The sequence below is a fragment of the Euprymna scolopes genome, chromosome 22, assembly GCF_053919585.1.
Source record: "Euprymna scolopes isolate OS-2025 chromosome 22, ASM5391958v1, whole genome shotgun sequence".
In the NCBI taxonomy this organism is placed as follows: Eukaryota; Metazoa; Mollusca; class Cephalopoda; order Sepiida; family Sepiolidae; genus Euprymna; species Euprymna scolopes.
In genome coordinates, this window is record NC_136503.1 from 33,100,003 (window position 1) to 33,113,456 (window position 13,454).

General features: G+C 38.8%; 1 protein-coding gene across 1 annotated transcript in view; it reads left to right on the forward strand.

Annotated features, from left to right (window-relative positions):
* Nucleotides 1-13,454, forward strand: part of LOC145243694 (proton myo-inositol cotransporter-like) — a 59,548-nt gene that overhangs the window by 22,129 nt on the left and 23,965 nt on the right. Inside the window, exon 5 of the mRNA XM_080106752.1 lies at nucleotides 5,941-6,104. Within this exon, the coding sequence (XP_079962878.1) occupies nucleotides 5,941-6,104 (164 nt within the window). The remainder of the gene's footprint in view (nucleotides 1-5,940; nucleotides 6,105-13,454) is intronic.

A 13,454-nucleotide genomic window follows, 5' to 3' on the forward strand; every position in this document is an offset into this window, starting at 1 on the left:
CGCCTTTCCTAATCTATCTTCTAATGCTGCTTTCGTTGCTCTAGAACTAAGGTTGAGCCGGCGACTAAAATCAACAGCGAAGGACCTAATAGCTTTTTTAAGGTTGCCCCACGGCAAAGTTTATTTTATGGCCCTATATAATGATGGATGCATCTTTATAGGGACTCGCCCAACACATAACTTTTCAAACTCAGCGATCCCCTTGCCGTTGAAAAAAGCGACTAGCCGAAACAAATCAAAAGCAGGGTTTGCCTTCTCCATCATGGTCCATAAACCATTTGCCTCCCCCTTGGTCTACCGACCGTTACAACTCGCTTAGCTTTTAGGAAATGGTTCGGCTTACTAATGTCTTTATCGTTTAGGGTTTTAAAAACAAGGTTTTTATATAGTTTGTTTTTGTGGGTCTTTATTATTAATTCCCTTTCTTGTGTAATGGAACAGACAGATTTGCCTGTATAAAAGGGGGCAGTTTTTTTTCTTTGCTCATTGTCGTTTGAGGGCTTGTTATAGCCAATCTGCTTCAACACAGTAATGATCTCACGCTCCGTAACCATCTCTTCGCAGCCAGTCGCTCGGGCCACAGTAAGGTAAATAACTGCCAAACTCCTGGCCGCGAAGTTTGGAAAGTTGGGTGAAGCGCTCCTCCAAATGTTGCCGAAACCCGTTGCAAATCGATGGAGCCGAAACGAGAGTGTGTCCTTCCAGATTTTTACTTCCCGAATGTACCCATCCGAGCCGCGTCTTAAGGCGGCCGTACGCTCAACAGCGTCCACGTTCACGGCTTCGTTAGAGACTCTATTTAACCTAGCTCTAACTACTTGACCCTCATATTGCTCGTTAGCCAAGCGATTCAGGTCATTTTTAAGTAACGCTAGCTCTAGAGGATACCCTCTGCCATCGCCCGGGTCAGCCTTTCATCTAGGTGCCTTTTGGTCCGAGCCCTAGTAAGCGCGAGGCTTTGGCTGTACTGGGCGCAAAAGTGCCTAATGGTAGCTTTAAGTCTAACCCACCAGCTACTCCCGGTAACCGCCCCCACTAACTCCCGCTGAATTAGTGTTGTCTGCTGATGCCGGAAGTCGTCCGACTTCAACGAGGAGACGTTCATCTTCCAGTAGCCAGCAAACCTAGGCCTATTACCTAACTTCAAACGGGCCAGCACGAGTGTGTGGTCGGAATGACCTAGCCAGTGGAACGTGGAACATGATAAGAAATCTATGTCGCCTCTTCTAATTAACATTCTGTCCAAGTATGTGCTTGGACAGACGGCCGAATTAGTCTGCCACGTCCACATCTCCCTCCCCGAGTGATCTAGATCTAATCTGTCGACCAGATCGCACGAGGCCATCAGGTCAGACAGGCTGCTTTCACACCTCTCCGATCCTCTAACCCCTCCGACCATATCTATATTGGGGTCCAAGACGACATTCCAGTCCATCATTAGTACTACCCGCTCCGGACCCGAAAAGAGAAACACCTCCACCCGCCGAAACAAGGAAACCCTCTTGCTGCGGACATTAGGCGCATAAACTGCGACGATCCGGAAATCGCCGCTTTTAACGGCAAAATCGACCACGACCAACCTTCCATGAGCGTCCACGTGAACAACGGTAACCGTCGAAGACAGAAACCCCACAACTACGGAAATTGCCATATGCTGAGTAAACGTCAAAATCGTCGACCAGCACATCGGAATCCCCGGCCCCAACAAAGTGGGTCTCCTGCAAAGTAGCTACATCTACCTCAAGGGCTACGAGATCCCTCAGCACGCGATCAGCCTTGCTTCGAGATCTCATGCCCCTCGTGTTCAAACTAGCTAGGTTCAAGCTCATAGCCATGTTTCCCTAACTAGTAGTATTCGTCAACAATGGATCTGAAGTCATCGTGGGTCAGGACGTCGAAGGCCTGGCCGAGACTGCCCGTGAGCAGATCGAACGTAAACCGTCCGTCCCGTGATAGGCCTCCCACGTCTAGGGGAAACGTCAGTTTTAGAGCTCTATAGTTTACTAAAACTACCGGTTTCCACCATCGTCCGGTTTCCACCATCGTCCATAACGCCCTCCCCAATTTGCCCGATTAAATGTTATTATCTCAGGAGCATCCAAGAAGTTCTTGGGGGTTGTAACGTCTTTTCCGTCGACCTTATAGAGGCCCTCGAGCCTTTTGAGGAACCTCTTCTGCCTGCCGTTTTGATTGCTGATAATGTGTTCGCTATCCGCCACATATAACTTCTCACCCGGCCAGAAGGGAAACTTTCGTGTTTTACCTTCTCTGGGGGTCGTCTTTGCTTGGCTTGGTTTTTCTTCTTCTTCTTCTTCTTCTTTTTTCTCCTCTTCTTTCTCCTCTTTTTCCTCTTCTACCTCTCTTCATTCATTTCTACGACTGGAGCTTCTTCCTACTCCTTAGTTATCGGGGTGTTAATAGGGGAGGGGTTGGCTGAACATCTTCCTGGGGGAGGTTTTCTTGCGTTATTGGAGGTTCAGCGCACTGGTCCTTGGTATCTTCTTTCTCTTTCTTCTTTTCTCGTTTTTCCTTATGTTTGGTCTTCTCTCCAACTCTGAGAAACTTCCCCTCAATTTTATTTTTGTTGTCACCGCCGTTCCTCGTGGTGATGTTTGAGGGGACGTCTCCTGTTTTTTCGCCTTTTTGGAGACGACTTCGTTCCAGGCGGTGGCTTCATTTCCTCCTCCGTCTTCTTTACCTCCTCTGCCACTGTTTTTCCTGGCCCTTTCTCCGTCTTTTTCTCCGGGATCTTTTTTAGCGGGCAGAATCTGGCCATGTGTTCTAGTTTCTGGCAGGCCAGCAGTATGGTCTTCTGCTTCAACTAGTACTGACATCTATCAGGCTTCACATGTTAGCTGCGCGGGGATTTCTTGAAAGCCTCTCATGTCAACCCTCTTAAGTGTTGCGACATTATGTTGAACAAAGATGGCGGCGTAGTTCAGATCAGATCTTTACTGTAATTGGCAGTAACCAAGATGGCGGCCAAGAATCAAATGCGGTCCGTGACGTATTTAGCGGCGAACTGATTGAATCCAAAATTCGACAATTTTTATACTAACTTTGGAAGGTTTTCATTGGTTGTTTAGCACAGCCGGTGGTTATAAAATGATTGACGAATTTATTCGTCTCATACCCTCATCACAAGTCAAAAACACTTTAAACACCCCCTTTTTTTGATATAATGGAAAAATCCTTTCTGATTCAATTTTGGTTTGACTTGAGAAAAGGAAAGAAAAATAAATAAATAAATATAGAAATAAAGCAAACAAATAAATGAACAAATAAAAATAAACCAATAAAATATGGGGGGGAGAATTTGTTAATATATTCGTAAAGTGTCCTGTTTGTTTAGGATAGAATTTACTCAAAGCAAAAGACTTATTACGGTGAATCAATCGAGATACATTGAGAAAATACTATTAAAATATGGAATGAAGAATGCAAGAAACGATCTACACCGTTCGAAAATGATATTAATAAAAATATACACACAGAATCTGAAATAATAAATGATAAATTATACTGAGAGATTAGAGGTAGTCTTGTATATTTAATGACTGCGACAAGACCCGACATATGCTATACAATTACAAAACTGTCACAAAAATTATCAAGACCGACAATGAAGGATTTAAAAAGAGCTAAACAAGTCCTTCGGTATTTAAAAGGAACTAAAGAACAGAAGTTAGTATTTAGAAAATCAAAAAATCCCCTAAGATTAGAAGGATTTTCGGATTCAGATTGGGGAGACGACGAAGATCGAAAAAGTATATCTGGATATTGTTTCAGACTCTCAGAACATGGGCCTATTATTTCATGGAAATCTAAAAAGCAACATATTGTATCTCTCTCTACGTGTGAAGCTGAATTTATCGCGATCACACACACGACCCAGGAAGCATATCCTAAAGACTATTTTACAGCCAGAATTAACTAAAATCCCCGTAGTAATTAATTGTGATAATCAAGCCAGTATAGTCTTAGCAGAGAACACGATAATCAACCAAAGATCTAAGCATATAGATATAAAATACCATTTCATAAACAACGAAGTGAAAGAGGAATCAATTATTTCAAATTACACATCATCAGAACAGAATATCACTGATGTATTCACGAAACCCGCAACAAGGATAACGTTAAAGCGTTTTTCTTCCAAACTTGTTGGGGGATTCGACTGAATAATTTTTTCACGGGCCTGTATGTATATAAATTTCTATATATTAAAAAATAGTCCTTAGCAAGACGTTAAACTGCATCCATTTTGTTTGTAGTAACACTTTACCTTACTAAGCGTAACTAATACTTATACTGAAATTAAAAAAGAAAATGTAAAAATAACTCACTCTTTTAAAACCTTTTGTTTGTAAATTTCCTTTTTGACAAATAGTTTTTGCATCATTTTTTTTAACTTTTCTGTGCGACTTTTTTTTTTCGACAAATACTTTTTGCATGCTTATTTTAAGGCGCGCATAAATTACAATTGACTTTTATTTTTGTGCACATTAGTTTTATGTTTATTTATATATATATATATATATTTATATGTATATATCTATACGTTTTTTCCTTTTTATAAAACTGCATGATCAAATTTAAAAAATGGCTTCTTTTTCAAAAACCCATCTCTTTTAAGGTAAAAATATGTTCCAATTTTCTTTTTTCTCTTCTCTGACAACATATATATCTGTTTGTCATGTGAACACAATTAAAGATGGCGTCTTTTTACATGCTAAAATTAAAAGATCCAAATGATTTCTAATTTTGTTATGCATAATTGAATATAAAAAAATATATATTTTTAAACAGAATAAACATAAGGGACTTCCCCCGTTATAAATAATAGGGGGGATGCTACAATAGTTGTATAATGGGGTAGATATTTATTTGCTGTGCACCGCAGCAAAATCCGGCACAAGGCCGGAAGGTGCAGAACAGGCGAGCTCCCCTAAAGAAGGGGCACTCTTGTCTCAACAAAAATTGTCTGGGAACCCCCGTCGGCATTCCCCGGTAAAGGCGCTGGCCTGTTCCCGTCCCTTTACCTGTCGGGCTGAGTGTCAAGAACGTGCTTGACAAGTACTCTACTCTGTCTCCCTGCAGCCGAAGCCGCTAGGAGACACATCCCATTATACTGGAGTATAATGGGGCAGTTATTTAATTGCCGCCTACATCGGCAAAATGTGGCACAAGGCCGAAAAGTGGGAACACCGCAGGCTCCCCTAAAGAAGGGGCACTCCTGCAATTTTAAAAATTGCCTGAGTAACCCCGTCGGCATTCCCCGGTCGGGGCGCCTCAGGCAGCAAGCAATAAACTTGCCCCACCGGAAAGCCCGGTGGCAAGGCCTGGGAGGGTGGACCTCCTAGGTATTACCCAGGCGGTGTACCTCAGTCCAACAGGTGCTGGGCCGGTTCCCGGCCCCTCACCTGTTTGGCTGAGTGTCAAGTGACGAATCCTTGACTTGTACTACCCTGTCTCCCTGCAGCCGAGGCCGCTAGGAGACACATCCCATCATAGTGACCTATTAATGGGGTATGATTCCGCACAGTCGGGAGATTCTATTTATAAACGATGCTGCTAGGAACTGACGAATCGAATTAATTAATGTTCTGCTACCAACCAATCAGAAACCAGAATTACTCCATAAATAATAAAACTTTTCTGTAGCAATTTCGCATATGTTTTCTCCGTCTTAACACGGGAAGAATCTTTTGCCCTGTGGATTCCAACTCCAGTTCTGTCTACTGCCAACCACTCACCTCGCAGGACTTGTGTAGAACAACGAACCATTGGAAACTGTAGAAATTTCGCATGTTTTTCTTTTTTTGTCTCGACACGCAAGAATGTTTTGCTTTGTGGATTCCAATTATTCCATCTTATTTTGACGATTTCCAAATATTTATGCTTATATTTACTTATGCATTCTTCTTTCTTTTTCCGCAGTTATTACAGTGGAATAATAATCCAAATGTCTGGAATCGGAAACGTGACAAATGCCCTGTGGAATTCCGTCATTATCAATTGTGTCAGGCTTGTATTCGCTATCCTTGGAGTTTGGTTGGTAGACACAGTTGGGAGAAGGAAACTCTCTATCATTGGACTTTTTGGTAATTTTTATATATTGATCTTGAGATCTAACTGTAATGAAGCTCGAGGTCTAACTCTAACCACAGTTTTCTTGAAATTTATATATATATATATATAACTACTTAATTTACTCACATAAAATTAATATACGAAAGTATAGATTTATGCGTAAACTTTAAATATTTACTTCACAAGTGCTCAATACGTAGGTAGAGCTAGTTAGTAATTTATAAAATATATATGGCTATTAAGCTACACTGAATATTCCGCGTTTCATCCACTCTAGGACTCTTCAGGCTTATGCGCGAATTCTGTGGTTGTTTATCGTTTTTATATGCTCCTCTTCTATTGAGATTTTAGTTAGCCAATCAGCTTTCTAGTATCCACCGCGCCCTTCCTATCAGTCAATGGGCATGAATTTATCGGACAAAGGATCTGTTTTAAAACTAGGTTAGTGTTTTTGGGGTTTTTTTTTGTTAGTTTAGATATAAATATATATATATATTTACATACATATATGCACATATATATACATATATATATACATACATATATGTGTGATCGTTTATGTATATTCATGTTTATTTAATTTATTTATTTGTTTATTTATTTATTGTTTTTCGAGAAAGCTGATTGGCTAACTAAAATCTCAATAGAAGAGGAGCATATAAAAACGATAAACAACCACATATTTTATAAATTACTATATATATATATATATATATATATATATATATATATATATATATACGTGTGTGTATGCGTGCAATAGATTAAAATTGTAATTCATAGTTTTTTACACAATATCAGATAATTCATAGTATTTAACATTTGGAATTACTACGGAATATACTGATTTCAATAATTAATATTTTTGAAGGGTTCAAAGACAGTATAAAATTAACTATGAAGTAGATGGATTTTTCCCAAACTACTTAGCTATATTTACTTCTAATATGAGAGACGATATAATGATTTATACGAAACACTACAATTCATACAAACTATGAAAGCCACAGACCAGCCTCCGAAGACTTACATTTTACACTACGTTGAGCTCATCAGAATTACGGTGTATTGCTGTCAAAGTGGACGTTTTGAGATGTTGAAATTAATAAATTGTAAGATGTATAATATCTTGGAATGGAATTTGGAATATAGCTTTATATATATATATATATATATATATATATATATATATATATCTATATATATATATGTATGTATATATATATGTATAGGAGTGGAAACTGAATTTTCAAACAGTATATTTTGGAAAATATAGAAGGAGTCATTTATTTAATAAGGATATACAAACGTTTATTTGGGGGATAAAAGTGACCCTTTATAGCAAGGTATTTCGAGTAGAGAAGGTGGTAGATAACATAATGAACATGTGACGTCTAGCGAAGGAATCATCAGGAACGACATAAATAAATAAAAGTGTTGATGTTGTTAGGGGGAACTATATTGAATTCTAAGATAAGGGAGGACGTACTATATAACGTGTAGTGTAAAAACGAATATAGGGTTTCTATTATAGTTCTAAATAATATAAGTAGTTTATGTTTTATTGATTCAGGGGGAGGCATAGGGGTAGTTGGGCTGTGGTTCTATTTTATCCGTATATAAAGTGTATATTGTCTATGTAGGGGATTTATGCGAAATATTTTTATCGACAGCGGTAACCGAGACAGCAACAGCACTTAGAGACGGTGCATGTTTTCAGGCGTAATATTAAGATGAAGAATTAAAACAATGGTGTATATACAGAGCAAGATTAATCAAAGTATCTAATATCGCAACATTACATATAAGGGGATTGTTGAGCTTCATATTATCCCGATAAGTCTCCTCTTATAGAATTGAATATACTCTCTTCTATCTAGCCTAATTATATATATATATATATATATATATATATATATATATATATATATATATATATATACTAGCAAAGATACCCACTCTTCGCGCGAAACTTTGCTGTACGCTTCGGTAAATTTTTTCATCAATGTGAGCGTTGAACTGCTGAAGGAAGGCTCTATTGTAGTGAACAATCCATGGGTTTGTGATTTCTTGATAATCATACTGACCTTTTTTCGTCATCCTTATTGCACCAATCTGCTCTCCATCTTTTGGTTTCCTTCGCCTGTACTTGGGTTAAGAGTCCTGACCTTGTTCGATACACTGGAGAAATTCTTTAAGCTCTTTTTAGTATTTATTGTCGATAATACATGGCATCTAGAATTAACAGTGCACCATATGCGCCATAATTTTTGCATTGAGGTATTACTCCTTTTGTCGTTAATCTCTTCAAATCTTCAGAGATCGATTTGTTCTGCTTGAAATTTATCTTTAGGGGCATGCCAGGTGATGATGTGTGCATACAGCGTTCCTCACTTTTCGTATTTAATGCTGTACAGGAAAGCCCTCAACCTCCAAATCCTTCTTTTTTTTAACAAATCCAATTATCTTTCTAGCTTCTGTTTAAAGACCCTAACAACAATATCTGGACCATTGTAAGGTTCTTGTGCTTGTAATTTTTTTTTTTGTAATTTCCGTTCACTTTGGATTTGTTGTGAAAGTGATGATGAGGTCGACATGTCCCATTTGCCGAACATATGCCAGGGCATCAATTTGGCGCTCAACCATGTATCGACGGCCCTCTGTGTAAATTTCTGGAAGGACCACGAGTTTACTAGTCTGTTTTGGATTCCCATCCTCCCTAAAAATTGAATCCCTCAAGTTGCTATAATTTTCAGTTCTCAAGGTCGGTTACTACTGCATCAGGAACTGTGAACATTAGTTTCAATCTCGCAGTACACATTCATCAGCCATTGTTGAAACAACCTTCGGTACCGGAGTAAAATAGTTTTTATGTTGAGTAATCGAATATTAGGAATGAAACTGCTGTTGGGTAACCTTTCGCCCATTGGATGCCTTCATGTAGATGTCGTAAGGTAGAGCACTATAGTGGTACATTAATGGGTACAGTAATGTATTGTAGAGAGAATATAGTTCGGAGATCCTTTTCAATGTATTATTTTAAAACGCTAGTCAATATCTCGGTTTGCTGTCGGTTCGTTCATCATTAATATTCCAATCTCATATGTTGTTGTTGGAATCGAATCGCTGTGGGTGCTTTCATTGCGACCTTTTGTGTTCTTTGATGTTTTCTTCTTCAATCATCTCCTTTGTTATTTTCAGTTGACAAATTAGGCTGTTGTTCGCATGTAAAAATTCAGTCAGTCTTCGGAGAATATTTTGATTAAGTTTACTGTTACGTCTCTGTTAGATGGTCAAAGAGAGATAATCCATAAATGGATAAATGCAGAATTATCTCCCTTCCATCAAAAGATTAGTTGTGCCTGGAAGCTAGGCAAGACCAGGAGAACAGACTGGGACATTTTAAGATGGCCGCTATAGACTATCGTTCCTCAATCGTTCATTACGAACATTTAAGTTTATGTTATAGTTAAATAAATAATGTATTACAAATGCATTCAGTGTCGATTATAATTCATACCCTTTCAAGTATCGGTTTTACCAAATAATCACAAACGCATCAATGGCGACGATGGATTTGGATTTTAACTCACAGAAAAACATAAACGCACATGGTGTCAGGTTATAAGAAGAGATTTACGCCTCATGCCGCGATTTTCCTGAGCAAATTTCCACAATTTTTTGGAACACAAAAAAAAAAAAAAAAAAAAAGAAATTTCAATAATTCTTTTTTTTTGAACACAAAAAAAAGAAGAAATTTCAATAATTTTTTTTGAAAAAAAAAAAGGAATTTTTCCTTAAAATATTTTTCTTGCTGAAAAAAAAAAAACAGGAATTTTTCTTTGACAATATTTTTTTTTCTTGTTGAAGAAAGAAAAAAAAAACACTCCACCTGCCATGGATCTAAATATTCTCGAAAGAATCCTTCAATCCCAACAAACGGAATTTTTAAAAGCTCAGAACAGTCTTATTGAAAATCTGACAACCCAGTTTAACAAGCAAATTATAAACTTACCAAAATCAAATTCTCTGGACTCCATAGCAAGCACGATAACGGAATTTTTGTTCAATCCGGACTCAAAACAAACATTCAACGCTTGGTATGGCCGTTGGAAAGATACGTTTGAAAATGAATTCGCATCCATGGACGACTCCTGGGGAACGCGTTTACTGTTACGGAAACTTGGCACAGTCGAGCATCAACGGTATTCAAATTTTATCCTACCTAAAAACACTGGAGATTTTACATTTGATGAAACCATAGCACAGCTATCAGAAATTTTTGGTGAGTCAGTATCTTTATTTAATATTAGATCCAATTGCTTGAAATTAAAGAAAGACGATACGGACGATTTGATAAAATATGCGGGAATTGTAAACCAAACTTGCGAAAGTTTTCAGCTGAAATCGTTGACTGAGGATCAATTCAAGTGCCTCATCTTCATCGCGGGATTACAATCACCCCAGGATGCGGACATACGCACTCGTTTATTGTCCATGATTGAAAAAGACAAGGACATAACGATAAGACTTCTGACCACAGAATGCCAGCGGCTAACAAATTTAAAACGGGACACAGCAATGGTGCAACAACAAACCCCATCTGTTTCAAATATAAAATCAGTTGAGAAAAACTCTACTGGAAAAACCAAAAAACACCCAACGCTCTGTTGGTCATGTGGGGAAATGCACTATGCTCGCTTTTGCCCATTCAAAAGACACATATGCCAACAATGCTCGCGTCGTGGGCACAAGGATGGATTTTGTGGTAATAACCACAACCCTTCTAAACACATTACGGCACAGTCAAGAGGCAAAAATCACAGAAAAACTCCAGGACGGTTCCAGAAAGCCTCATCAAATTCAATTTTTGCTACTTTCAATGTGAATTTTGAAGCTCGGAGAAAGTACCTAATTGTTGAAATAAACAACAAACCGGTGAATTTTCAGTTTGATACTGCTTCGGACATCACTCTAATTTCACGCCAAACGTGAGAGTTGTTGGGAAAACCAACACTTAAAAAGACAAATCATGTTGCTTGTGGGGCATCAGGAAAAAAATACAATTAACTGGTGAGTTAACATGTAATGTCGCTTTTCAAGAAAAGCAATTTTCAGGTGTGTGCTATGTTTCGGAAGTGTCAACACTGAATCTTCTTGGACTAGATTTCATTGAATAATTGGACCTTTTTAATGTTCCCCTTAACACAGTTTTCAGTTCCTTCTACATTAATGCTGCCACAGATGCTGAAACACATTTTAAAAACTTGCTCAAAGCAAAATTCAGCAAAGTTTTTCAGGAGGGTCTTGGGCTCTGCTCGAAAGCTAAAGCAACTCTAAAACTGAAGGCAGACGCAAAACCAGTCTTCAGACCAAAAAGGCCAGTGCCATACGCAGCTTTAGCTACCGTGGAGAAAGAATTGGATCGTCTTCAACAAGAAGGGGTTATCCAACCCACAAATTATTCATCCTGGGCAGCACCTATTGTCATTGTAAAGAAGGCAAATGGCAAAGTACGTTTATGCGCGGACTTCAGCACAGGGCTAAATGACCAACTTGAGACACACCAGTACCCACTACCAGTACCAGAAGATCTGTTTTCAAAACTTAATGGTGGGACTTGTTTTGCAAAACTGGACCTTGCTGACGCATATTTGCAAATGGAAGTTGACGAAGATTCCAAAAATCTTCTCACTATTAACACCCACAAGGGACTGTTTCAATTTAACCGCCTTCCATTTTGGGTCAAGTCAGCTCCAGCAATATTTCAACAAAGCATGGACACCATGCTCATAGGATTGCCAGGAGTTTCTGCCTATATTGATGACATTATTGTGACAGGTACATCTCAAGAAGAACTCTTATATCGCCTCACTTCCGTGCTGGAGCGAATCCAACAATATGGATTTCACTTAAGACCAAATAAATGCAAATTTTTCCAAACTTCTGTGAAATACCTTGGATTTATATTTGAAAAAAAAATGGTCGAAAACCAGATCCGGACAATATCCAGGCAATAAAGCATATGCCAGCTCCAAAGGACGTTGCAACATTACGCTCTTTTCTTGGACTTGTAACCATTATGGTTCATTTTTACCCGAACTACATAGGTTACGGGGACCACTAAATGATCTTTTACAAAAAGATACCAAATGGAACTGGTCCAACGCCTGCAAAGAGTCGTTTGAGAAAATTAAAGCACTTCTCAGTTCAAATTTATTACTGACACACTACGACTCATCTTTGGACATTACTGTTGTGACGGATGCTTCAGACTACGGAGTCGGAGCAGTAATATCACACATTTTCCCTGACGGAAGCGAAAAAGCAATTGCACATGCATCAAAGTCTTTGACGCCTACGGAACGAAAATACAGCCAAATTGAGAAGGAAGCACTTGCAATAATATATGCAGTCAAGAAATTCCATAAAATGTTATATGGCCGACATTTTACTCTGATCACAGACCACAAGCCCTTAATAAGCATTTTTGGTAGCAGGAAAGGAATTCCGGTATATACAGCAAACCGATTACAAAGGTGGGCAACTATGCTGCTGGACTATGACTTTTCTATAAAGCACCAACCAGGGAGCAAAATCAGCCAGGCAGATGCGCTATCAAGACTCATCTCTTCCCATCAGAAAGTAGTAGAAGACACAGTCATCGCTGCAATATCGGTGGAACCGGAAGTCATGTCTGGACTTGTTTCCACGATAAGATCTTTACCGGTCACTTCAGAGATGATTCAGGAGGCTACAGCTGCAGACCCATTACTACAGAAAGTCAGAAAATTTCATCTTTCAAGCTGCCCAAAAACATGCACCAACCAGCAACTTCAACCGTTTTTTCAGAGAAGATCATCTTTATCCGAAATTAATGGAACACTTCTTTTTGGAGAACGTGTGATTGTCCCATATAAACTCCAGAACAAAGTTCTCAGACAATTCCACTATGGACACCAGGGAATAAATCGGATGAAAGCTCTGGCACGTGGCTATGTGTACTGGCCAAACATGGACAAGCAACTAGAAGAACTAGTAAGAACTTGTGAAAAATGCCAAATGGTTGCAAAATCTCCTCGGAAAACAACACTGCAGGCATGGCCTACTCCAGAAATTCCGTGGTCACGACTACACATAGACTTCGCAGGACCAATTAATGGACGAAACTATTTAATATTGGTTGACGCATACAGCAAGTGGCCAGAAATCTCCCAAATGAATCATACTACTTTCAATGAAACGGTGAAGAGACTTCAAGAAATTTTCAGCAGATTGGGTGTTCCTGAAATTTTAGTTTCTGACAACGGTACTGCATTTACATCAACAGAATTTACAAATTTCTGTAAACAAAACGGTAT